The sequence below is a fragment of the Gopherus evgoodei genome, chromosome 1, assembly GCF_007399415.2.
Source record: "Gopherus evgoodei ecotype Sinaloan lineage chromosome 1, rGopEvg1_v1.p, whole genome shotgun sequence".
NCBI lineage: Eukaryota > Metazoa > Chordata > Testudines > Testudinidae > Gopherus > Gopherus evgoodei.
Window position 1 is genome coordinate 250,868,688 of NC_044322.1, and position 27,220 is coordinate 250,895,907.

The window sequence follows — 27,220 nt, forward strand, 5'->3', positions numbered from 1 at the left end:
GAAGTGGTGATATTGCAAGAGACTGAATGCCGAGCAACAGAGAGGGGAAGAGGTTCATGGTCAGGGAGTTTAGAAACATTTTAAAAAATCCTCCCCTATTTAATTCCAATGATTAACACTTTGGAAGGACTTTTTTTGTTAAATATTCAGTACCTCTGATGCTGTGGTTTAGTTGAGTGCTCACAATAAACATTCTCGGAGACACTGAGGGAAGCAAAGTTGACATTGCTGATATTCATTCATAAGGTGAAAGAGCTCCGTGGCCAGGGCCCAGCATATCTAAAAGATCCGCTAAAGCTCTAGGATGTAGACTTCACTCCTTGAGCACAGTGGAACTTTCTGCCATAAGGGTAAAGCTCATCAGTGTAGGAGATGGAGCTTTCTTGGGTGCTGGTCTCAGGCAATTTCCATGGGAATCAAGGACCATCACAAATGTCACCACCTTCTGCTCCAAGTGCCGGGTGCACTTCTTCAGCCTACTTTCTTTAACAGAAACTCAGAGCAGAGTGCGTGTTACCAAACCAAAACGTCATTGCACTTTCAGTTCTCCCCTTAGAAAGAGAATGAGAGAGAAAATGAACCACGTGATAGATGCTAGTCATGTTACTTAATACATCACCGGAAGGTGCTTAGATACTGTGGTGGTTTGCAGTGTAAGGACCCATGTAGAATAGAAAACAAACAATCAAACCTTTCAGGCCTTCATTCTACGCCATAAAGAAGCAAAGCAGACTTTTGCAGGTCTCCTGTGATTTTGCCCCCTTGTGCCTATGCACTGCAATAGCATTGTTCAGTACATAGTCACACAAGAACCAAGCAGGGTCTTTCTAGCTCTGGGGTGGGCAAACTTTTTGGCCTGAGGGCCACATTAGGTTTCGTAAATTGTATGGAGGGCCAGTTAGGGGAGGGGGTCGTGTCCCACTCCCCAGCTCCTATCTGGCCCCCCCGACTCCTGCCCCATCCAACCCCCCCTGTTCCCTGACGGCCCCCCCAGACCCCTGCCCCATTCATACACCCCTGTCCCTGTCCCCTGACCGCCCCTGGACTCCCACCACCCCATCCAACCCCTTCTCTCATTCCTGATGGCCCCCCAGGACACCTGCCCCATCCACACACCCCTGCTCCCTGTTCCCTGACTGCCCCTGGACCCTTGCCACCCCATCCACCCACCCCTTCTCCCTGTCCCCTGACTGCCCCGGAACCTCTGCCCCTGACTGCCCCCTGCTGCCCTATCCAACCCCCCTTCCTTCCTGACTACCCCCCGGACTCCTGTCCCCATTCAACCACCTGTTCCCACCTTGAACGCCCCAACTCCTATCTACACCTCTGCCCCCCGAACTCCCCTGCCCTCTATCCCACCTCTCCCCCCCGGCTCCCTGCCCCCTTACCGTGCTGCCTGGAGCACCGGTGGCTGGCAGCACTACAGGTACGCCGCCCAGTTAGAGCCAGGCCATTCCGCTGCCACCACCATGCAGCACAGAGACCGGGTCAGGCCAGGCTCTGCAGCTGCGCTGCCTCAGGAGCTCACAGTCCCAGTGCCCAGAGCATTGTGCTGGCAGCGGAAGGAGCGATCTGAGGCTGCAGGGGAGGGAGGACAGCAGGGGAGGGGCCCGGGAGGCACACCCCTGGCCAGGAGCTTGGGGGCTGGGCAGGACAGTCCTGCGGGCCGGATGTGGCCCGTGGGCCGTAATTTGCCCACGTCTGTTCTAGCTGAATCCAACCACTCACCTGTTTTTTTTTCCCTAGAGAATCAACAATCCCCAGATTTGTCTGCGAAGGTTATTCGTGGCAGAGTTGGCCTAGTGATCCCTAAAAAGAGTAGCATGTTATCAAGGATGGATCGCTATATCCTCACAGTTATACATAGGAATAATTAGTTTCAAGGGAAGGGGAATTTGTAAGAAATGCAACAATTCATTTTTTTTTACGAGGGGTGTTGGTGGCTTCTTACTAGTTCTAACACAAGAGTATAGGCTACATAGACACAGCAGGTTATATATAAGAGAATCTATGTAAGGGGCCACTCTTTCTCCCCTATATACACGGGGAAAAAGAGCACTACACATATTTATTGAAGAAGTCTTTGTGTCCAGGAAAATCTATGGAAAAATTACTTTGATAAATAACTGCTTATTGGTCCTTATCTGGAAGTAAACTATGTATGGTCACATGAATAGACTCATATGGTCACATGAATAGACTCACATAGTCTTTTGACCCACCCTGAGGTTTTCCTTCAGTGTTTCTACACCTGATAGGGACAAACTCCAGGCTCACCCTACAGGCAAGTGTTCTCAGTTGACCTTCTGAATTTTGAGAATAGCTTTCCTTGAGCCAGTATCTGGGGGAGTTTGCTTCAACTGGAACTCTGCATCTGTTTTCCTAGAGGCTTGCTATGCAGTCCAGGTTCTTCCCACACAAAATCTTTCTATCCTCGCCCGCTGAGCAGGAGCACACCCTCTCTACTTAAGGGCAGTCTCCAGCTGAACTCAGTTAGATAAGCTTATGAAAAGATGCCTCTGGTGCATGCATTCCTGATTTCTAGGGTGATGCTCCACTGTCACCACTCAGTGCTCCCCAGAACATGTCTGAAATGTGGAATGCCATTGCATGCAATAATACGAAATACTTCACATATGCCTCCCTGGTTAAGGTGCAGTTCTTCTTCGAGTGATTGCTCATATCCATTCCAGTTAGGTGTACGCGCCGCGCGTGCACATTCGTCGGAAAACTTTTACCCTAGCAACTCAGTGGGCCGGCAGGTCGCCCCCTAGAGTGGCGCCACCATGGCGCTCCATATATACTCCTGCTGGCCCACCCGCTCCTCAGTTCCTTCTTACCGCCCGTGTCGGTCGTTGGAACAGTGGAGCGCGGCTTAGCTGACCTCCACTTCCCTAGCTACTCGTTTTCTCGTATATAATTATGCAGTTATAACACTTTTATATATTTGTATGGTTATACGTGTTTTCTTTGCTAACATGGTTAGTTTAGTTAGCGGGGTTCAGGAAATAGCCCCTTCCATGAGCCCAGTGCCGGAGCCATGCATGGCTCACCGGGTTTTAAAAGGGGCCCGGCTTGCCAGAAGCCGCGGCCGAAGAGAGATCTACATGACTCCTGTTTGAAGTGCCTCAGGGAATCACACTTGACAGATAAGTGCCCCATTTGCAAGGCTTTTAAGCCGAGAACAAAAAGGTGCGGGACTTTCACTTATCCCTCCACCTTGGGCGCCGAGCGATGTTCAAGCGGCGGGCAGAAGCGCCTCCTCGGCACCGGACCCCGCCGGTACCACCAAGGCCTTTCGGCACCGACCGTCGCCGGCACCGATGTCGACTGGCACCGCTCCCTTCTTCCGAGGTCGAGAGAGTCTACGATTCCTGCTGGTGCCTGGCGGCTCCCCGGCACGCGCCGTGGTTGAGCCCCCTGCTCCTGCTACTTCCGTGCCACCTGCATCGCAGCCAGAGAGCTCGCCTAAGTGGCGTTATCCGGCACCGTCACCTGCAGAGGCACCGATGACTTCGGCTCCGTCGATTCCAGTCCCCCAGGACCATGGAATCCGGTGCCTGGCAGCTCCCCGGCTCGCGCCGTGGTAGAGCTTACTGCTCCTGCTGCTTCTGTGCCAGCTGCACCACAGCTAGACAGCTCGTCTAAGATGGCTCGCCCGGCACCGACGACGTCGGCACCGTCGATCCCGGTCCCACGAGGGCCGTAGAATCCGGTGCCTGACGGCTCCCCGGCACGCGCCGTGGTTGAGCGTATTGCTCCTGCTGCTTCCGTGCCAGCGGCACCGCAGCCAGAGAGCTCGTCTAAGTCGGATCGCCCGGCGCCGACACCTGCTACGGCACCAATGACGTCGTCACCGTCGATCCCGGTCCCACAAGGGCCGTAGAATCCGGTGCCTGACGGCTCCCCGGCACGCGCCGTGGTTGAGCGTATTGCTCCTGCTGCTTCCGTGCCAGCGGCACCGCAGCCAGAGGGCTCGTCTACGTCGGATCGCCCGGCACCGACACCTGCTGCGGCACCGATGGCGTCGGCACCGTCGATCCCGGTCCCACAAGGGCCGTAGAATCCGGTGCCTGACGGCTCCCCGGCACGCGCCGTGGTTGAGCGTATTGCTCCTGCTGCTTCCGTGCCAGCGGCACCGCAGCCAGAGGGCTCGTCTACGTCGGATTGCCCGGCACCGACACCTGCTGCGGCACCGATGGCGTCGGCACCGTCGATCCCGGTCCCACAAGGGCCGTAGAATCCGGTGCCTGACAGCTCCCCGGCACGCGCCGTGGTTGAGCGTATTGCTCCTGCTGCTTCCGTGCCAGCAGCACCGCAGCCAGAGAGCTCGTCTACGTCGGATCGCCCGGCACCGACACCTGCTGCGGCACCGATGACGTCGGCACCGTCGATCCCGGTCCCGCAAGGGCCGTAGTATCCGGTGCCTGACGGCTCCCCGGCACGCGCCGTGGTCGAGCTAATGCTCCGGCTGCTTCCGTGCCAACGGCACCGCGGCCAGAGGGCTAGTCTAAGTCGGATCGCCCGGCACCGACACCTGCTGCGGCACCGATGACGTCGGCACCGTCGATCCCGGTCCCGCAAGGGCCGTAGAATCCGGTGCCTGACGGCTCCCCGGCACGCGCCGTGGTTGAGCTCCTGCTCCGGCTGCTTCCATGCCAACCGAAGCCTCTGAGGCACCGACAACATCGGCACCGTCGATTCCAGTCCCACAAGGGCTATCGAATCCGGTGCCCGACGGCTCCCCGGCACGCGCCGTGGTTGAGCGTATTACTCCCGCTGCTTCAGTGCTGACGGCACCGCAGCCAGACAGCTTATCTAACTCGGTTCGCCCGGCACCGGCTCCTACCGAAGCTCTGATGACCTCGGTACCGTGGATCCCGGCCCCACGAGGGCCGTCGAATCCGGTGCCTGACAGCTCCCCAGTACGCACTGTGGTTGAGCCTGCTGTTCCCTGCACGCCGGAGATGTTACCAACGGCGAGGGCTCTCAGTGCCATGACAGAGTCAGTGCTGCCTGACCCGGGCACCGCCGGTACGGGTAATACAGTCTCTTCAAGGGACTGTCCCCTGTCAGTACAGCAGAGCGGCACCGTTCATGATCACGGTCCCGCAGACACTCCAAGTCCTGTCGGCACGCTGGACACCACTGGCAGTCCCGGTGCTGTTTTCCTCGGTACTGGTCACACTCGCTGCACCGGTCGGTATCCCGTTCGCCGACCCGCTATCGGCACCGTTCCGACATCTGGCACCGGGGCAGGTACCTTGACTCCTGTAGCTCTTCTCCGAGCCTCGAGATCTCGGTCGACCTCCCAACACCGTTCTGGTTGCGGGTCTGGATCTCGTTCCAGGTACCGATACGCCTCCCGATGCTGGTCCCCGGTGCCGAGTTGGGCAAGGTCCGAGTGAGTCAGAGACTCGGCCCGTGCCTTCTTTTAGTACCTCCATGGCCGTCCGGACACGCATCCGTGTCAGCCCATATGCGCAGATTTTATGCTCAGGACCACGATCCTGATATGATGGCCAGCGGGCGCCAGCCCCGAAGCAGAAAGAGCCTTGGCGAATGCAAGGTGTACTCTGCAGGGGCCCTGCACCTCTGGGTAGCAAAGCAACAAGCCTTGCTTAGCTGCGATAATTATAGCACCTGGGTGGAGGAGTTTCTCCCTCGAACCTCCCACCTGGAGTTCGCTGCCGTCTTGGAGGACGGGGGGAAAGAATTTACCCTTTGTTGGTAAAGGCATCTTCGCGGCAGAGACAGCCCCAGACTGCGAAGCCTGCTGGACAATAGGGTCCTAATGCGTCTCAGCATGTATACGCCAGCGACCAAACGCAGGCCTTTATGGCCCCAGCCGCCATACTCTGTGCCTAGCCAGAGGCAGAACTCTGGAAAACGGCAAGGCCAAGGTGGTCGCAGACAAACGTCAGGCCCCCTAAAAAGCCAAAGTCAAGGTCCCTCGCAATTACCACTGGGACCAAAGACGGACCTTCCAAGGTTCGCCGGAGGGCGGTGTACCAGTCGCAGGACGGGATCCTGATCCTGCTTTCTCCTGGCATGGCCCCAGTTACTTTTAGATCGCTGGGTCCTGCGCACGATGGAGCATAGGTACCACCTTTAAATTGCTCCAGCCCTGTCCCCCTTCAGCGGACGAAAAGGGCTAGGGGTTTTACTCCCGTTATGCCCTAGTCCCCCACTCGAACACAGGTCTCAGACCTCCCTGGTCCTGCATGGACTCAACCGGTTTGGGATAAGGTTGAAGTTCTGCATGGTATCCCTGGGAACCATTATTCCATCCTTGCCTCCTGGGGGCTATTATGCCGCCCTGGATAGGAAGGACGCGTACTTTCGCAATGCCATCTTCCCTCCGCACGGGAGATGCCTCCGCTTTATAGCCAGCGGTGAATACTCCCGGTTTACGGCCATAGTCGCCGCCTACCGTAGCTATGTCGGATATGCGTTTTTCCGTATTGGGACGATTCGCTTATCCGAGGAGACTCTGAGACACAAACCACTCAGCCCGTGGGCATCGTCACGGTCTTATTCACAGATCAAGGCCTGATGATTACTATAGAGCAATCCACTCTGGTTCCCACGCAGAGGTTGGGCTTCCTAGGGGCTCTCTTGGTCTCCTACCTAGCCGGAGCCTGCTTATCACAACTGCGGTTTTAGGCGATGGCAACAATCATCTGAGGTCTGAAGGCTTCCCAACGACCTCAGCTCGTTCTTGTCTCAGTCTCCTGGGTCCATGGTTGCCCGCAAGTTTGTAACCAAACACGCCAAGCTCCGCCTCCGTCCTCTCCAAGTCCGGCCCACCTCGGTGTACCGCTTGGACAGGGAGCCAGTGGTCATGGTAGTCACCGTTCCCTCGGACGCCTTAGGCTCCCTAGAGTGGTGGCTAACTCCCTCCTTGGTGTGGACAGGGATGCGGTTTCATCCGCCCCAGCCCTCACTGCCCCTGACGGCGGACGCATCATCTCTCTGCTCGAGTGCTCATGGTCACCTCCGAGCTTAAGGCCTTCGGTCTTCTAGGGAGCTGGCATTCCTCATTAATGCCCCAAAAATGAGAGTAGTCCGCCTGGCATGCCAGGGGTCCCAGCGGCAGCTGCGAGGCCGTTGTATCTCGGTGTTTACAGCCAACACAATGGCCAGGTGCTTCATAAGTATTCAGGGGGGACATAGTCCTTCCCCCTTTTTTGTCAGGAGGCCATCCATTTCCGGGTCTTTTGCATGGCCCACTTGATGGAGCTGGCGACGTCCTTTCTCCCAGGCGTTCGGAACGTCTTAACTCTTTGACTCAGCAGGTTTTTCCTGTCTTACGAGTGATCACTCTGCCCCATGTGAGGCGTCCCGCTTTCCGGAAGTGGAGATGGTTCCTCACACAGACCTGTTCGCTCACCGCGAGAGCAGGAAATGCCAGGTGTTCTGCTCCTTCCAAGGTCTCTCCTCGGAATCGATCTTGGACGCATTCCTGATGCCGTGGAACGGCCAACTGCATTATGCCTCCCCACTGTTCCCACTGGTTCGTTACGTCCTGCTCAAACTCCGCAGGGGCAGAGCGTGCATCATCATGATCACTCCAGAGTGGTCCAGGCAGCACTGACATACCACGTTGCTCGGCCTGTCAGCCCAGACCTCATCACTCAGGGCAATGACAGGCTTCGTCACTCGGACCTGCAGCCTCTTCGCCTCACGGTGGCTCCTGCGTACCTGAGTCGGGGTGACAGGCAGCCTTCCACCTGGTCAACATACCGAGCCAGGTGGAGGCGTTTCCTTTACAGCTGCAGTACGCTCGATCTTGCTCCTGCTGAGGTCTCGATCCCCTCTATTTGGCCTGCCTCTGGCCTTCAGCGGCAGGATCTGGCGGTATCATCGCTGAGGATACTCTCAGTGGCCATCCCTACCTTCCAGCAGGCTAAGATGGACGTTCAGTGTCCCACGCTCTATGGGTTCGAGGTCCCTCAAGGGCTTGGAGCGCTTGCACCCTTGGGTGCGCCGCCCAGCCCCGCCCTGGGACCTCAACCTAGTCTTGATCAGACGGGTCTCTGAGATCAGAGCTCTTACGAAGGTTCCACAAAGACAAGGTGCAGTTATGACCGCACCCGGCTTTCCTCCCTAAGGTGTTTTGGCCTTTCATGTTACCCACAGCTCAACGCAATGGGCATAACCGTTGCACTCCTTGGACATCTGTGGAGTGCTCGCATTATATTGTGCTGACAGAATCATTTCCTAAGGTGCCCCAGCTCTGCCCCGGTAGCGGGCCAAAGGGAGGGCTTGCTTGTTTTCCTCTCAGAGGATCTCATCTTGGGTGATGGCGGACATCCCCACTTGTTATGATTTGGCTCATATTTCCCCAAGCCACATCACCGTGCATTCTACCAGGGCTCAGGCTTCATCTGCCGCCTTGCTGGCTCGTGTTTCTACACACGAGACCTGTCGCGAAGCTCCATTGGTCCTCGGTCCTTACCTTTGCTTCGCAGTATGCCCTGGTTCAGCAGTCAGGAGAGGCTGTAGCCTCTGGCTCGGCAGTTTTATTCTGCCACATTTCACTCCGACCCCACCGCCTTTGTAAGGCTTGGGATTCACCTAACTGGAATGGATATGAGCAATCACTCGAAGAAGAAAAGACGGTTACTCACCTTTGTAACTGTTGTTCTTCGAGATGTGTTGCTCATATCCATTCCGCACCCGCCCTCCTTCCCCACTGTCGGAGTAGCCGGCAAGAAGGAACTGAGGAGCGGGTGGGCCGGCAGGAGTATATATGGAGCGCCATGGTGGCGCCACTCTAGGGGGCGACCTGCCGGCCCACTGAGTTGCTAGGGTAAAAGTTTTCCGACGAATGTGCACGCGCGGCGCGTACACCTAACTGGAATGGATATGAGCAACACATCTCGAAGAACAACAGTTACAAAGGTGAGTAACCGTCTTTTCCTTTCCATTTAATTGTCTTGTTTCCTGAACAGGATCTTGTGTTGGCTGATGTGTATTAATGGAACGAAGACCCTGTTGTCATGCCCAAGAGGACAGAGCTAAAGTTGTTGTGGAATCCTTAGCTCTGAATTTCTTGACTCTTGTGCAGTTAAAATCTCATTCTTAGGGTGGTATGAATGTCACTTGTATATAATTTTGCTTTAAAAAATAAAAACAACCCCCCACATGAATAAAAGTGAGGAAGAAGTGCAGCCAGAACCACAGGAAGGGGCTCCTTAAGTGACCAAAAAAGCAACCAGTGCACAAGATGCCTTGTGAACAGACTCCATTTTATGGTCATTCCTTTGAGGTTTCCTGTTCCACCTTCTGACCAGACCCTGCACTGCTTGTTTATGAGGTTAGACAAGATCACATCGTATAGCAATAGGACAGTGACTTTTAATTCTAGACACTGATGCCTCTTGGAACAAGATAATAAGAGTGTGAATCATAACTAACTCTTCTATATAACACAGCAGAGCACTATCGCTAAGCCACCAGGGAAGACATCACACATTAAGTAGCATTAAAGAGCAGTCACAGTTATCAAAGAGAAGCAACAAGCCCTGAGAGTATTCTCCAGTGATCTTCCATCCAAGTACTAGCCAGGCTCAAACCTGTTTAGCTTCTAATAGATAAAATCAGACCTACTCAGACTGATAAGACTCAGCTTTTAAGCATCCAGCTATTTCCCCTTTGGTTGCAACTTATGGTAACTCCTACAGTTTTTCCATCCTCAAATGAACCTATTTACCAGTTGTATTGCTATTTTGATTTTATACGTCCAGCTTCAACATTTGATAAACTAATGTTCAGATGGCAAGTTGAAAAGTTAAGAGAGTTACTGCCATAGAAAAGTGACCACCCAGAGTTCAGGATTGGAGCTGTTTAGAGGATAACTATTACCGCAGTGTAAATGCAGACAGAATTGCCTGCAGCTGCTCATGGTAATTGCAAGATAATCAAGTTTTTTCTATTTCAACCAAACTCCCCTTGTTATTACTACTTGGTGCCCTCTATGCTTGTGGTGAGGAAATGTATGCTCAGGCAAGTTCTGTAAAGTAAACAGAATACCATCCCAGTAAGAAACATGCAGGAACTGAGTCATGCCAGTTGGTTCCCGGGTGGCAAATCTGAAAAATCAAATCCATTGCTGATGTTGGCAAATTATGAGTTTTGGATTGGTATAATGGAGTCGCCAGAATGGTTCAGTAGGACTAAAGGTTGTTTTTTGGTTGTTGTTTTGTTTTTGATAGATAACCATTTTATTCTGTAGATTCAAAAAGTCACACTTTAGTACCTTTCTGACATTAAGGAAAGTAACTTGTTTAGTAAGGGTCTGATATTGAAACAATGCCACCTCCTAATGACTAGAGGGTGTTACCCTGTTGGAGTTGGTAGCGAGTAGAACTGAGATCCCAATCATTGTAATTAAGGTGATGGGGATGGTTATATTTGCAAGATTACGTTTTTAACCCTATGTCAGCCATGTTCTAATTTGGGAGGCAGAAGGCAATTACTTTAAAACAATTCCCTCTGTAGTTTAAATTGGAAAGTATTTGTATTGTGATAATATGCCTAGAGGCTCCAGTCAGGAAGTGGGCCCCCACTGGGTGAGACACTATTCTTCATGTTCCTTCCTGTCCCTTCCCCTCCAGTATGTGACCTAAAACGCACTGCGTAGTGCTGCTGATGCAGAAAAGCTCCCTCACTCCACCTCTGAGGTGGCTGTGGATGGCGGATCCCCATATCTGTACAGCTTGGCCTTTGGTGGAAAGGCCCATATTTAACTAGAAGGGATTATATTGTTTTGTGACTCCTGGCTACAGAGCTGCCAGCACATCTTGTGTACACTCCTAAATCCAGCTGTCCTGTTTCTCTTTCTGTAGTTTGCTGAAGAACCTGACCCTGGTGACTGACAACCCTGAGTTGACATACCCAACGCAAGCTTTCATTTGGAGAAGATTTGATAATATCTTTTTCACTGCTTCTGGCCTCATCTGCTATGCACCTGTGTTCAAGGCCTATTTCTATCAGGGACTGTTGGAGCTCTATGAGGATAACATACAGTATGTCGAGATAAGAGCTATATTGCCACCGGTACACACTTTTTGACTTCTCTAATATTATTTTAAAATCTTTTTTTCTAACTTTTCTCCAGTCCTGTCTTGTATTTAGATTCAGACCCTGGCACAGCTGACCATATGGGGGTGGAAAAATCTGCTTCATTTGAAAGCCCTTTGCTGGGAACTTGGTAAGACAGTCTCTTCAGGGAACCCAGAACCGTAAACCACTGTGTCACCCTTTGGCTCAGCAAGTGAGAGCTTGGCTGCTGCTAAAGTGTGTGGTCAGCTCCCTGACGTTCCAGTCTATTTGCCTTGCCAGCAAACTCCTTGAGACGTGCCAGTCAAAACCTTGCCTTTCAGGTAACAACCAGTGAACCCCAGTTCCTGAGTTCCCCCAGAGATATGTCTCTGCAGTGCCCAATCCTTCTTCCTGGACACTCACAGACGGTATTTACGTTTGCTGCCTCCAAAGAGAGGGAGCACACACCAGCCTGGTAGATTAGCAGAAGACTCCTGTTTTACTTCAGTACAACCGCGCTAACAGTCTATAGTAAAACTAAGAAGAAGTTTAGTAACAAAGATCAGAGATTTAAGTGGCACGAAACAGAAGAAAAGAGACGGAAAAGGGTTACAAACAAAACAAAAATAACATGCTTTCTAGTGCCTAAAACTTAATTTGAACAAGCTATATCTTGGACTAAAATAGTTCCTCGCTTACAGCTAGCCACCAGCAGCTCCTGCCTCCCTCACCAAAAGCATCCACCATTCATAGGCTCCAAGTTTGCTGTCCCCTATGTCTCCTAACTGATGGAGCACTAGAATGTCCCTTTTTGCCTCTCAACATCCATTATCTTGGCCTTAAGAACCACGAAGACTTCCTTGGGGTGCAGACTCTGTCCCCCAGTTTGTTTCCTAAGCTGTTTCCTCCGCTGCTTGTTAGCTTGATTGCTTTGTTTATCTTGTATGTAAATGTACTTTAATGTGTATAGCTTACAAAGCTTGGCCCAGGCAGGTAAATCCACATTCCTTTGTTTAAGGCAGGCTTGTTTATCAAGGCTATCCCCAAAACATATTTTAGGAACATTCTTTCCTGCATAGATACATAGCTCTTTGTACAGTATCCCCAGAGCAGATATTCTGGCGCTTTCTGCCAGCACTAACATTGGAATGGGGAAAAAAATGACACAGATTTGTGTGTTTTGCTTTGTGGAGGATGGTGATTGGCCAGTATTGCTTGACCTACTGGTCCCAATGTCTGTTGTTGTGGCAGCTGGGAAGAGAAAACAGTTGCAATGTCAAATGCTTTTGTTGTTTATCAGTGTCAACATTGAAGTGGATCCAGTTTAACTACTGATTTTTTTTTTCTTCCTGGTGCTGGACGCAGTTTGGATTTCTGGCCTTATACACCTGCCATTTTTAATTTGAGCCACAGACTACTTCAGAATTGTTCTACCTTTCCTTCAAAGTTTAGTAGTGTCACTTCTTTCTCCTCACCATCCTCTGCTCTTTTTTTTTTTTTTTTTTTTGCATGTGCTTATTCTTTCCACAGGTGTATGAACTGGATGGGACCCAATACAATGAATCCTGGTCTGTGGCAACGTATCAGGAGGTGACGAAGCAGTTTGTTAAGGATCACCCTGATTTTATTGGAGCAAAAATTATATTTACAGCACGCAGGTAGACGCTTCTTGCATTGGGCGAGTGTGGAAGTGTTCTATGTGTAAATGGTCATGCTGTCATGCAGGCAGGAACAATTAAGTGGCACAAGTGGTTACAACAGAGAGACCCTGGAAGTGATCCAGATTGCATTGCTTCCAGTGTAGTGAGGCCTAGAATATTAACTCCTGAAATGCTTTCCAGCATATAAACACCTGCAGGTGGAAATGACTGAGGGTGAATGTGTACAGTTGATCATAGAAGCGAGTATGTGTACATGTAAGATGATTGGGGTTCGTTAGCAATGATGGTATGTATGGAAAAGTGATTACTCTTGAGTTGAAGGGAGTGGCAATGAGTGAGCAAGAGGCTGTGTTTCTCTGTGCATGCACATGAGAAGTGAGTGTGTTTTCTCAAAGCCGTACATTTTCTCTCCCTGAGTCTTGATGCATCATCTATTTCTATGGAAGCAGGAGCAACAGCAGAACAGCTGGGGCATTGGTACTGTATATTTCAAAGCTCCTTCAGAGACCCTGCAAATGCTGCCTTCCCAGAAACCTTTATACACATTCAAATCCAATAGACTCCGATGGTCTGTAGTGGATTAATTTTAAAACACAATTAAAATGGAAAAACTCCAGCAAAATAATACACAGAGCATGTTTAAATATTACCTATACAGCTGTTCTGGTTCTGCCCCCTCATTGGCTTATTGATACAGGGCAGGTTGGCCAATTAGTCCCAAACAGTGTGTAAGATGCTGGTTAACTCCAGTCATTTGGGCTTTTCCTAGGCATTTATGTGGGTTTTTTTTTATATTGGATATTCCCTTAAGGCTCCTGGTCATAATACAGACAGAACCTGAGAAATTGGTTCTATGGAAATGTGCATCAGCACCTTTCTCTGTCTCTTGATTTTCAGAAAGCAGAACGTTACTGAGATTAAAAAAGCTGTCAATAAGGCCATGGCCCTCCGAGCCATGTTCCCGAACACTCTGGCGGGATTTGACCTGGTATCTTTGTATTATTTCTTACTTGGTTTTGTATTTAATATCACAAGGGCTGAGTTGTGATTATTGGTACAAAGAGATTTCAGAGGGGAAAAGCAGCAAAGCATGCTGTTGAAATGCTGCCCCACTGTCTTTCATCCTGCAGGATCCCAAATAACTTTGTTTGCATGGGCATCAGCCACTGCAGTGCAGCTGCCTCTGGAGAGAAGTAGCTATAGAATGCCTCACAGCTATACTTTATAGGAAGTGAAGTGAAAAATATTTTCTTAATTTAAACTGCAGATGAAATTGAGGTGGCCAGATGTAATTTGGGGAGTTGGAACTTGGCCAGGAAACTGCCAAATCTTGTAGAAAATGCAGTGGGATTTTCAGTGACCACAAGTAGTCTTGATCTCTGTTCTAATCAGGACTTCAGTGCAGTGTCTCTTGAGACTCTGTAGGTATGTCACTAAGTCTTTACTCAGAGAAAAGAATGCCACCTACTTAGTCACGAGTAGCTGTATCTGCAGCACAAGATGTGTGCTGGCCATTACTATTAGGACTGAGACAGAGGAAGAGTACCTAATGAAACTACCACAGAAAAATGGGATATAAGTTATCTTTCTTCATGACACCAAACACAGCATCTAAAACCTGATTATCTGTCACGGTGAAAAGCAAGGGAGCAGCAACCAGTATCCTAGACTTTCTGCAAATTCATTCTCAAGCTGCTTTTGTGTTCGTTGCTATCTCAAGAGCTTTGGTGGGGATTGGGAATGTGTATGTGGGGACGAGTGCAGAAATGTAGGGAATTCTGTTACTGGTGAAGATGCAATGGCAGCAACATGCACATCCTTACTGGCTGCATTATGCTCTTCTTAAAAACATGTATATGACTTATCTTTTACAGAGAGGGCCTGTTCCTGGCTGTTGCAAACCAGGATAACTCTGTGGAAGTCAGTCAATGGAACTGTGCTAGTTTTTACCCGTGGAGGATCTGTTTAACAAAAAATGGGAATACAGTACAGGAATTTCAGATGGCAACGTAGGATAGTTTCAAGTCAAAAGACTAGTGATCACTTGGAGAATGTTCAGAAATGTCTTTATTCTTCTCGGCAGGTTGGGTATGAGGATGAAGGACACTCTCTGTGGGACTTGAAGGATGCCCTGACCATTCCACACTCCCAAGGAGTCAATTTGTCTTACTTTTTCCATGCTGGTGAGACTGGTAAGCATAAGAACACAGGCCATGTGGGGGAGTGGATACTTGGATACTGAGGAGGAGAGCTGGTGGTCGTATCATCAGAAGTGATCTGGTATTTTCTGTTTCCCATCATTCTTCTGCATCAGCAGATGATCAGCTCACTGTCATAGCACACTGGATGGTTCCTCCCAGTTTCCAGGTTCCACATCCCTTACATGCTCCCTCTCTCCCATTGTCTTCATATCCCTCACCACCACCTCTACCTGTGTCTGATACTCATTGTCCTCTGCACTTGTCTTCTGCATTGAACACACTGATTTCCTCATCTTGGGATGTTCCTGGGCCTGTTCTTCTGGAGTCAGACAGCAGGAGGTGCTGCTGATGTGGCACAGCCATCTCCTTCCCAGAGACGTGTGATCAGTTGTCTCCTCCCACATGCACCAGCACCAGAGAGGGAATGTTTGAGGCCATCACCAGCCAGAGTCATGTTTTTAAGCCTGTCTGTTAATGAATGTTACTGAGTCAGCTACATATCTTAGCTTAAATATGTTTGTTCAAATAATTAAACATACCCTTTGTCCTTTATTGCTAGAATAACATGTTTACATGCAATATATTATTCACCCACCAGATGATGTGCGGTGCTGTAGAGAGTTCCAAGCTGGGTCTAGTCCCTAGTAGACAAAGGAGACAAGCCATGAGGAAGCCTGTTAGTTTGTATTTGAGGCATTTATTTAAAAAAATTAGAATAAATCAATTACCTGTTTGAGAAGATCTGTTTCCATATAACATGGCAGTGATTTGGATCCATCTTTCTCTCTTCAGACTGGCAGGGCACCTCTGTAGACATCAATGTGCTCGATGCTTTGCTGTTCAATACCAGTCGAATTGGCCATGGATTTGCTCTCATTAAACATCCAGTAGCCAAGAATTTGTCCCTTAAGATGGATGTTCCTATAGAACTCTGCCCAATCTCCAACCAGGTAGGACCTACCTGAGTGGCCTTATGTCTCAAGTCAGGAGCTGGGACCAGAAATTTAGAATTTGATAAATGACCTGCAGCAGGGTGTTGCTCAACATATATTGGTCTTTGTGTAGAAACCAGTTAAGGGCAGGATGTATCTGTGTTATCCTTTACCACTCTCCAGGTGCTTTTCATCCTTCTCCATGACTGCCTCTCCTGTCTCATTGGCCATAGAAGGTCATTCTGAGAGGGAGATACATTATGTAGAGGATATTTGCATTTTTGGAAGGTGGGAGGTTCTAAAGAACGTATTGTGGGGAAGAGGGGACAGAGGACTACTGGAGACTGAGTCCCTGTCCTTTAACTCAACCATTATGGAAACATTCTCTGCTCAGTTTAATTGCCACACTTGTTGGAAATTACATATGGTCTCTGCTTTCTCTTTCACCTATTCCCTTGTTATGGTCTCTTTGGTGGATTTTTCCTCCTTCAGAGCATAACATTAGGAATATGCATACGAACTATTATTATGATTATTTACTTGTATCGTGGTAGTGTCTGGAGGCCTGTAACAGGAAGCTGGTCCTTTGGGTATGTGTGCAATCTAGCATGGCTTCTTACAGGGAAGTAGCTCCTTTAAGACAAGAGTTTTGGGACTTTTAGTTATTAGATGGAGCACATGTCTAAGGGATCAGGTTACTTGGGATCATATGTCTGTCTATGAGAATATATAAAGCAGAACTCTTGATTCACTCTGTGAAGCCTTGTCTAGATTAGGATTTGTAAGGTGTTAACGAAAACATGGTGATAGTCTAATGTAGACAAAGCAATGCACATTTAACATGTGTTAAACAGAGTTAAATCCTGGAGGAGTTTAACACATGTTAAAGGCACACTGCTTTTTTTACACAAGGCTGTTAACATGTGTTAGCTAATACCTTACAAATTCTACTCTACAAAAGGCTGGGGAGACCGGGGTGAGAAGAAGACAGCTCTCCACTGTGGAGGCTGGAGGCTTGAGGCTAGAGACAAGGAGGGACTTGGCCTGAAACAGGTGACTATGAAGCCTCAGGAGAAGGGCCAGAAAGGAGTTGGAAAGCCTGGGTAACAAGGGTACAGGGTGAGTTCTTCCTGTGTAGGGTAGATATTTTTTGTTTCATAGTATTAATTAACAAGACCCCACATCCACTGTGTGGTGTGCAAGTACCCCAGAGGCACAGAAGTAGGGAAAACTAAGCTAGCCATACACTAAGATAGGAGGTCTGGGGAAGGAAACCCTGTCACAGGCTCCAGACCCAGTGTACTAGGTGCTGTACAAAGATATCATAGAAAGACAATCTCTGCCCCAAACAGCTTCCAAACAAGTATAAATGTATACTGAAAATATCTGTAAGAATAACCCATCCTTGCTTTTTCCTCTCCCTCATCCCAAGGTCCTACTGTTAGTAGCAGATTTGAGGAACCATCCTGCTGCTGCATTGATGGCAGAGGGACACCCCATGGTGGTTAGTCCAGACGATCCATCTATCTTTGGATCAAAGGGTGTGTCGTATGACTTCTATGAGGTGTTCATGGGCATTGGCGGGATGCATGCTGACCTGAGAACTTTAAAACAACTGGCACTAAACTCTCTAAAGTAAGCACACACTCTCGCACTAGGAGTGACATCTGCCTGCTCTGCAGAGAGCCACCTTATTCTGTTTTCAGCCCCAGAGTCTCCTCTGTCACTCAGGCTGGGGTCCTGCTGACCCAAAGTCCTCCCCATGTCTCTCACAGAGCAGTGTAGCAAAGCAAGACTCACCAACACGGTATCTCCTGCTGGTCATCCTGGGAATTAGCTCTTCCAGCCCAGAGCACCCTCTGCTGGTGTCTTGCCTGCCGCTGGCCCCCGTATCCCTCCCAGACCCTGGTGCCCCTCTACATCCAGGTTCTGCTCCCAGCAGTAACCCACAATTTGGGTCTCCCCAACCCTCTATCCCCATCTTGCCTCTGCAGCTATGCCAGTCATTATCTAGCCTCTACTCACTGGGGCAGACTGCAGTCTGTAAACCACTCATCATCAGCAAGGGGGGTTGAACCAACTGCCTCTCTGTAGCTCCTGTACCTTTCCTGACCTTTAGCAAGGCCTGCAGCCTGGGGGTTTTCCAGGCTGGAGCTCCCCAGCTCCTCTGGCCTTCCCCCAGCCCTACTCCACTCCAGGTACCCTTTTCTCCCAGGTAGTCAGTCCTTCTCTCTTAGAAGCTAGAGAGAGAGTCTTCAGCACCTGCCTCACAGCACTTTCATAGGGCCAGCTGTGGCCTGATTGGGGCATAGCCCCAGCTATGGCTGCTTCTCCAGTCAGCCCAGCCTTTCCCAGCTGTAGCCCTCTCCAAGGCTGCTTTTAACCCCCTGTTCTTCAGGAGTAGGGTAGCTGTCCCACTGCAGGCAGGATTTGAGGGGCTTGGGGTGTCTCTTTCCCTCTCCTTCCCTCCCCTACTCCATCCAGTGCCAATTGACCTATGGAGCCTGGCCTCCAGCAGGAGGGAGAGAGGTGATTTTTTTCAAGTCACTTTTCATTTGTTTGAATTTTACTTAGTTGTATATTTTGCAGAGCCCATTATGCATCCTCTGATGGCTTGGCCAATATGCCCAATGCATTCTAGCCTGCACCTGAAGCTTTGTCTGTTTTCCCAAAGCTGATGCCCAGGCCTGTATCAATCCTAGACATCCTACGGGGGTTTGGAGGACAAATGTGGTACTTCCTGCCATTAGGAACAGGTGACAGAGACATTTTTAATCTTTATCTGAGGCAACACAAAGGGTTAATCTTTCCTAGCTTCCTGCCTTTTCATTTTGGATTCGGATCCTGAAATAGTTTTCCCTCCCCAACCACCCCAATCCCATGTCTGATCCTCGCTCTTTTTGATCCCACAGATACAGCTCCTTGCTGCCAGAGGAGAAAGCCCAGGCCAAACAGGTCTGGCAGAAAAAATGGGACCAGTTTATAGCCGACCTCTCCAATGCTTTTCCAAGGGAGCTGTAGTGGGGAGGAGGCTCCTCTAATGTCTGCACGGTAGAGGGAACTGGGGCTACTGCTAATGCAGAGAGAATTCTTTTTCTATGTCACTTGAGCAAACAGCGCTCAAGCTGTGGCCTGGAGCTGGGTGATTTTAGCCAACTATAGTTAATAGCAATTGCCCACACCTCTATGCATTAATGTCTTTAGGTGCAGGTGAAGCAGAGCAGTGAGCCTTTAAAACAGAAGCAGAAAGTGCTGTAAATGATCAAAGTAACTAAAGTCAAAATACCATTAAAATCGTGAAGTGCTTACTCACTTTTTAATTATTGTTAATGAGAGTTTTCCCTGAGCAAAGACTTCATGATTTTGCCTCACATCATTATAAAATGAATATCTCCTCAGGAAATGGCTAGTACAAACATCCCACCATCGGAGCCCCTTGACTTTCAGCAGGGCAAGGATTGAAAGCGATTCTTGTCTGAGATCTGTGACTGGTTATGTTTGACCCTGGGCCCGGTGCCAAAATAGTACTGCTAAACTGAGGAACCAGGTCTAAGGTCTGACATCTCAAGACGTAAGGGCTAGAAACAAGCTGATGGACCTGTACAAATGCTTTCAAAACTTGTATACTTTATTAAGCAGGGATCAGAAAAGAATGCAAGCACTGATTGTTGAAGGGAGATGCACTTCACTCTGGGACCCACCTTTGTAGGGATTTCAATACACTTTTCAATTGGAAAAGAACTCCTGCCTTCAAGAGGTATTTCTCAGATCCATATTAAATAAAGTACCGATCCAGCACTGGAATCTACTAGTACAAGCCCCTGCACCCATATGAAGTACTCTTGATTTCAATGGGATTCAACATGTACTGGCAGATCCCAGTGCAGGATCTGGTCCCAGTGTGCGTTCAGTGAGCCCCTGAGTCCATAGCAATCAGATCTCTGATGTATCAAAGAATTAGTCCTTCGATATGGCTTCAGTACAGTGCCAGTGACATTCACAGTTATCAGCTCTGCAGAAGAAAGACAAACGCAGCAACAGCACAATTTAAATAGTAACTAGATAGAGCCCTTTGAAATAACTGTGACAAAAACTAAAGTAGAAGTGATTATGCCTGTATGATTTCAGGTCTGACAGTTTTGAATAGAGAAGGCTTAAAAAAATTCTGATTCAGATGTTGGCTATCTCAATTAAATGGATTTAGCAAAATCCTTCAATATAAGAGTTGTGGGGTCAGATCCTCAGCAGGTGTAAATTCACACAGATCTGTTGACTTTAGTGGAGCTATACCAATTTACTCCAGCTCAAGGTCTGCTCTGGAGACCTTAAAATGTTCTTAAAATTGTTCCCAGTTAACGAAGTCTTTTTCTCCAATGCATAAGACTTGGTAGACCTGTCATTTCCAGGTCTGTCCACCTCAGGTTAATTACTTCATATACTAATTATCCTGAGCTGTCTGGCCAAAGTGTTTGTTTTCACTAATCTCAGTCACAATGCTTCAGTAGAGCACAAATATATTTACCACAATAAGTGGTTCAGCTGTATTGTGTGCATGCACGGTACTCACATTTTTAAATAATCCAAACTCCATGGAGCGTATTTTTGTATATGTATATTCCCATGCAAAAAATATGGTTAATTTAAGGTTGCTAGACAACACAGCCCACCAATCCAAACCATAAAAAATGCAGAAGTAAGCAATGAAGTCCATTTAACATACCATCTACACCTCACTCATCAGTTCCTTTCTCAGCCACAACTACCTCCATATCATAACCCACAGCTTGCATATCTCTGCCTTCCTCCTGAACATCCAATAGCCACTCTTAAACTCCAGTCAAGTTTTATTGGTTATATGTTCACATTTTCATTAATATGGGGTTATTGTGGCTCTCATAAGTGATAGAGTATTTCATTTCGTATTGATGTGAGTGAGTTATGGGACCACATCACAAACACTGGCTGTGAAAAATGCTTTTATTGTAATATTTGGGGAAACTGAAGTGAAAGGGGTATATGTGTTAATGACTGGTCTAAATTTATGTCCTTCTGAGCATGCTCAGTGGATTTCAATTTGCTACATGTTAGTGGAGAAGGAGCCTATAGTCACCAGTGAGTTGGGACTCTCTTAGGTGTGAATCTTTGATACAGGAGTGTAATAAATGAAGGGTGTGGTAACTCCCTTTTATGGACACCAGCCAGCTAGTAGCTATAAAATATTTCTTAGTAGCTGTTCTCCAATTGCTCTATCTGTAAAGTGTTAAAAAAAAGTCTCACAGCTAGGCATAGGTAAAAGGAAGTGAGTGGGCACTTGGCCAAAAGAGCCAATGGGAAGGCTAGAACTTTTTTAAATTGGGGAAAAAAAAAAAGACTCCACTTTTGTCTGTCTGTTCTCCCAGGGAGAGGCGGATAGGGTAGCAGTTATGCTGTAAGAAGCTTGGGCCAGGTATGAAAAATCATCAGTATAATACCTAGAAACTACTCATTTAAAACCCCAGATATGTAAGTAGATCAGGAAATGTCTAGGGCCATGTCTACATCTAAAATTTTGCAGTGCTGGTTGTTACAGCTGTATTAGTACAGCTGTATAGGGCCAGCGCTGCAGAGTGGCCACACTTACAGCAACCAGCGCTGCAAGTGGTGTTAGATGTGGCCACACTGCAGCGCTGTTGGGCGGCTTCAAGGGGGGTTCGGGGAACGCGAGAGCAAACCGGGAAAGGAGACCAGCTTCGCCGCGGTTTGCTCTCGCGTTCCCTGAACCCCCCTGCAAACCGCAGGGAAGGAGACCTGCTTGCTCGGGGGTTCGGGGAACGCGAGAGCAAAACGGGAAAGGAGACCAGCTTCGCCGCGGTTTGCTCTCGCGTTCCCCGAACCACCCTGCAAACCGCAGGGAAGGAGACCTGCTTGCTCGGGGGTTCGGGGAAGGAGAGAGCAAACCAGGAAAGGAGACCAGCTTCGCCGCGGTTTGCTCTCGCGTTCCCCGAACCACCCTGCAAACCGCAGGGAAGGAGACCTGCTTGCTCGGGGGTTCGGGGAACGCGAGAGCAAACCGGGAAAGGAGACCAGCTTGATTACCAGAGGCTTCCTCAGGTATGCTGGGATACCTGCTTATTCCACGGAGGTCAAGAAAAGCGCTGGTAAGTGTCTATACTTGATTACCAGCGCTGGATCACCAGCGCTGGATCCTCTACACCCGAGACAAAACGGGAGTACGGCCAGCGCTGCAAACAGGGAGTTGCAGCGCTGGTGGTGCCCTGCAGATGTGTACACCTCCTAAATTGCAGCGCTGTAACTCCCTCACCAGCGCTGCAACTTTCTGATGTAGACAAGCCCTAGGAAGAGTGATTAGGTTTATCCCTTTTATTTCATTATGGCTTGGGGATTCCTCTGTGCTAACCCCAGGCACTTTTGTTTTGCTTGTAACCTTTAAGCTGGACCTCAGGAACGCTATTTTTGGTGCTTAATCCTTGTATTTGCTCTTTTCTGAGTTTCCCACATTTATTTTCTTTCTTTTTTTTATTAATAAAGTTCAGCTTTTTTTAAGAACAGAATTGGATTTTTGTGTCCTAAGAGGTTTGTGCATATGTTGTTTAATTAGCTGGTGCTAACAGCTGATTTCCCTTTTTTTTTCCTCAGCTCTTCCCCAGGGGGGAGGGGAGGAGGAAAAGCTTGATGGCACACCACGGGAAGGAATTCCCAAGTGCGCCTTCCTGGGTTCTCAAAGGGGTTCTGTAGTTGGGTGGTGGCAGCATCTACTAATCCAAGGTCAGAGAAAAGCTGTAACCTTGGGAGTTTAATACAAGCCTGGAGTGGCCAGTATTAATTTTTAGAATCCTTGCAGGCCCCAACCTTCTGCACTCAAAGTGCCAGAGTGGGGAATTAGCTTTGAAGGGGTGAAAATGATAATATTTCTGTACAACTGTGAAAAAAGCAATGAGCTGTTTAACAGGCTCAGCAATATCCCCTCCATTTCCACCTTGGCAAAAAGCCTTTAGTAACAGCAGTAGTGGCACATACATGCCATACTTATCTTCTCCTGCGGGCTTGAATCTTTGATGGCCTTTTGGCCAGCACCATTGCTCTAGCCATCACCTGCAAGCATTCTCTGCAATGTCTGCTCTACCGTTGCCAGCTCTGGCAACCAGTGTACCCCCACCTTCCTATGAAGGATCCAGTCAAATGTCTGTCATGAATCATGATGTAAGTGTTCAGGGACTCTTACTTCTTGACAGTCAGTGTGGTGCAAGGCTCTCAGTGCCTGGAACCTTTCAGTGGATGGTACTCTCCAGAATTATAGGAAGGTTTATACTGTGCAGATCTGATGGGATTTGAAATTCTCTAGATGCTTAATGCAAATAAATTAAGTGTTGCTTTAAATGGCTCATCTTTGGACCAGTGACCAGTCCAGCGATTGCCCTGCCACCTGAGGTATCCCAGTTTGGATTAGGTCTCTTGTAGACACTTCCCCATCACTATCCCAATCAGACTTTGTTTTTAATGTAGTAAGTGCATTGAATGGAGGGCCCTAACTTCTCTGTATGTGAATTTCCACTATGTTTCTCCTTGTATTTCTCTTTGAAGAGGATCTGTACTCTCTATCAAGATCAGGTCTTCCAGAGACCTTTATAGCAGTGGATGAATTTCACCTCAAGAAGGTCCTACAGCCAGTTATCTTGAGTGACAGATGGAAGGGGGAATGGCCTGGACTGCCTCCCTGCTGGGAAACAGTCCTCTCCTTTAGTTTGCCTTATATTAGAGATGGGCCACAAAGTCTGGCTCCAGAGCCAAACCTCCCCAACTCCAGGTGTGTTAACATCCAGGGATTTGGGTTGACTCCTTATAATGAAAGGGTCAGACATATTCAGGTTAGGATTCAAAGGTCCTCAGAGTTGAGAAGTAGTTTGGATGTGGGGCTTGGTTTAGAGTGACCCATCGTTTATTATTCGTGTTGGTGCCTAAAGAATCCTGACACCACCCTCCATATTATACTCAGGGCTCTACAGACATGTAGTAAGTAATAACTCCTACTTTCTTTCTTTCAACATTTAATAAACGTAATAAGTTTTAAAATCTGTTTCCGTTGGTTTCTTACTGTCTCTTGCTCTTTAAAAAAAATCTTTTGACTTCAGACTTAATCCTGAGAGGTACCTTAGGAGTTGAAAGTGCATGGGGCTTTTCAAAATCATGCCTCTAAATCAGGGATTCTCAATTTTGTTAAACATGTGTGCCAAATCTCGGTACAGAGTTTGTCTCATGGACGCCTCCTGTCCCATTTACAATTGCCGGGACCACCTCACCTCCCATGTGTGTTCATGTAAGATTCCTGTGGCAGCTACAGCAATTGCCTACTTGGGAAAATAAAAGGAATTATCGAATAACAATAATATTTAACAATAATAATATACAGAGTTGCTTGTCAGTAGATCTCACAGCTCTTTACAAAGGAGCAAATGTTTCATCATTATAATCTCTTACTCTATGTACATCAGTATTTTAATTATTATTAGCAGTATTTTTAGCTTCTTTTAACAGTTTATTAGCTGGAATCAAAGAAAGGAGCAGGCACCATGTGACCAGCTCAGCAAGTTTGAGGACCTCTGCCCTAAGCAATAATGATCAATGGGGACAGCATTTCCTGTCAGTGAATGAACAGCTGGAAGAACTGAGGGGCTGAGATGGATCCTCAGGAAGTGTTCAGATATTGTAGAACAGAAAACCCATGGGGCCTTAATCTGCCACTTGCTTCAAATGGGTTTTATTATGACCACAGCAGGCCCCACACTTATTACCTTTCCCCATCACTCTCATATTTTGTAATATTTCCCCTTTGGTTTTATTTGTTTGAATGGTAAGTGGGTAGCTCTTCATTATAAATGTATTGTATTGTGATCATATTTGTATGGTGTTGCACAGTGGTCTGAGTGCCTTGGCTAGGAAGTACCTTAATAAATTAAATGTTTATGCCCTGATCACTAATAGCCAGGAAATGCCTGACACATTTGTGGTTGTTAGGCAGGCCATTCGTCTGGCTTTAACAAGCTAGATAGTCTTGTTTTTGTCTGGTTTGTTCCCTGTCCAGTGCTGATGTAAAACCAGACGTGGTTTTGTCTTGTAGCATGCACAGAGGAGGCCATTTTGCAGAGTACCCTGCTCCATCTCTGCCAGTAGGATCTCACATGCATTCTGTGTGTGAGGTCACACTGGCAGTGGTGGGGTCATGCAGGTGGGGACGGGGACAATGAGGCCCACATCCTGTATTCTGGGCATGCATCATAGGGTGACCATCTTTGCTGGATGGAAATAAGGAAAAACCACAACGGAAAAATACTTTATTTTAAGGAACATTTTAGTGAAACATGTCCCTTAGCATATCATGTATTTTCTCTCACATGTGCATTTCCATTGTCCTCAAGTTTACAATGCAATTAAGTACCATTTTAAACATTAAATTGAAGTTTATCAGTTTTAATGTTTCAATACATCTTAAAATAAGGGACAGGTAATCACTCTAAGGACAAATCAATTAAATAAGGGATGGTCCCTTAAAACAAGGTACACATGGTCACCCTACCACTGATGTCACAAATCATGCAAATAAAAACATTAAAGGAAAATAAAATAGCTGCTTTTTAAATGGTTGAAAAAACTAGAGTTAAGCCCTTAGATCTAAACTTCCTGTCAATTACAATCTCAACAATGGGACTGAGTAAATTCCAGCTCCAAGTTTTTGTGGCTGACCTTTAGAGCACAGCCCCACCTCTAACCATCACACCTGAATTCATAATACTATTGAGATGTGGCCCAATCAGCAACCACCACTCAGCCTGCCTCAATACATGAACAACCCTTCTGGCCTTGGTCACTGTATCAGTCTCTCATTGCTAGGAAAAGACCAGTTCTTTGAACAGAACCTCACAGCCATGTGAACAAACAGCAAACAAGTCCTGTAATGTCTAATCAGGTAATTAATTTATTTCTCTCTTTTTTCTTTTTCTTCTTCAGAACTTTGTGTTTTCAGCAGTTATAGCTTTGATACTGATAAGAGGGTCAAGCATCTTCTGTCTATTAATAGAGAGGATGGGTGTGAACCCTCACCATTTCTGGCTGGTCACTAGTTTCTGGTAGTGACCTCCCCATTGGTCATTACAGTATATGAAATGTATTTTAGTATATTTTTCTCTCCCTTTGACTTGCCCATCACTAGATGAGCATGGTGCAGGCTGAGCAACTATGCAGGGCTGTGCAGAGGAGGAGAGGCAGAAGGCAACTGGCTGCCCTACCACTGGTAGGGATTCAAGTCATTAGAGCCAGTGTGTGGGAGGAGGAAATCCAGCTTAAATGCTGGCTCTTCTGAGGCTGATGCTAGAAGGCCAACAGGGCACGGTGGTCACAGGTGAAAGGATCTACAGGTAGGTATTACTGTGCCTACTCCTGCTATAGGACAATCACTTGGGTTGCAGACCATACATAGCCCAAAAATTAGGGGTCCAAGCAACTGATTGCTTTGTCTGTTGTTAAAGCCAGGCCTGGAAAGAGAAATCTGGGTTTAAACACTGGCGCTGAGAGTGAAGAAGGGAAAATGGGATCAGTGCCCTGGTGGTGATGGGTGGAGCTAGGAAGAGAAAGGTCTGGTGTTCCAGTGGGGTGGTGGAGGAAGACTCTGAAGGTAGTGATGATGGGGTGCTGTGGAGTGGGAGCTGGAATTTGGCAGCTGCATTGTGTGGGGAAGGAGGATTAAGGCCCAATGTCACCCTACAGGAAAAAAAGAACCCTCTCATTGGATTTAATGGGAGTTTTGCTATCCTGTGAATGGGAATTGATCCAGAAGGGATTTAGTGCAGAGATGAGAGAATCAAGGTATGGCAGCTGCTGATGCTGGAATTATCTGGATTCAGCAGCCAATGGATGGTGTGTGTTGAGGGGCAGATATTTGTTTGGCAGCCATATTGTAGTAGATTATTGTCAATGGCATACAAACATCAGCTTGTTAGATTGTACCTATTTTTATAAATAAGACTGTCGTCTCCTTTTCCCACCTTTACAGGAACATTTGCTGTAACTGGCTGGAGGGCAAACATCATTTGTGGGAGCCTGTCCAAATGCGATAACTCTGTAGTGAGCAATGCTGCTCCTCCCCCACCCCCCATCACAGAACCAACCCCCATTGCACAAAAGGCTGATCTCTGCATTAGTCATATGGAGTAATGAGCATAAAGACATCTGCCCCTAGAACATGGTTCCAGCACCCACCCTTCTGTGCTGAACGTAAGGCCCTAGTTCACTTCAGCATTTAGAAGCTTCAAGAAAGTGTTACCTAATGCCAGCCACTTTCACTGACATGATTCCTGGGCAGAAAATACTCAAGAATATATGTACC

General features: G+C 48.0%; 1 protein-coding gene across 2 annotated transcripts in view; it reads left to right on the forward strand.

Moving 5' to 3' along the window:
• Window positions 1-21,137, forward strand: part of ADA2 (adenosine deaminase 2) — a 32,225-nt gene extending 11,088 nt beyond the window's left edge. For both annotated transcript variants that reach the window (XM_030542938.1, XM_030542934.1), the window contains 7 exons: window positions 10,854-11,064; window positions 12,580-12,707; window positions 13,608-13,698; window positions 14,794-14,902; window positions 15,704-15,861; window positions 17,276-17,478; window positions 18,756-21,137. In XM_030542938.1, the coding sequence (XP_030398798.1) occupies window positions 10,854-11,064; window positions 12,580-12,707; window positions 13,608-13,698; window positions 14,794-14,902; window positions 15,704-15,861; window positions 17,276-17,478; window positions 18,756-18,864 (1,009 nt within the window). In that variant the 3' untranslated portion in view covers window positions 18,865-21,137. The remainder of the gene's footprint in view (window positions 1-10,853; window positions 11,065-12,579; window positions 12,708-13,607; window positions 13,699-14,793; window positions 14,903-15,703; window positions 15,862-17,275; window positions 17,479-18,755) is intronic.
• Window positions 21,138-27,220: the final 6,083 nt, after the last annotated feature.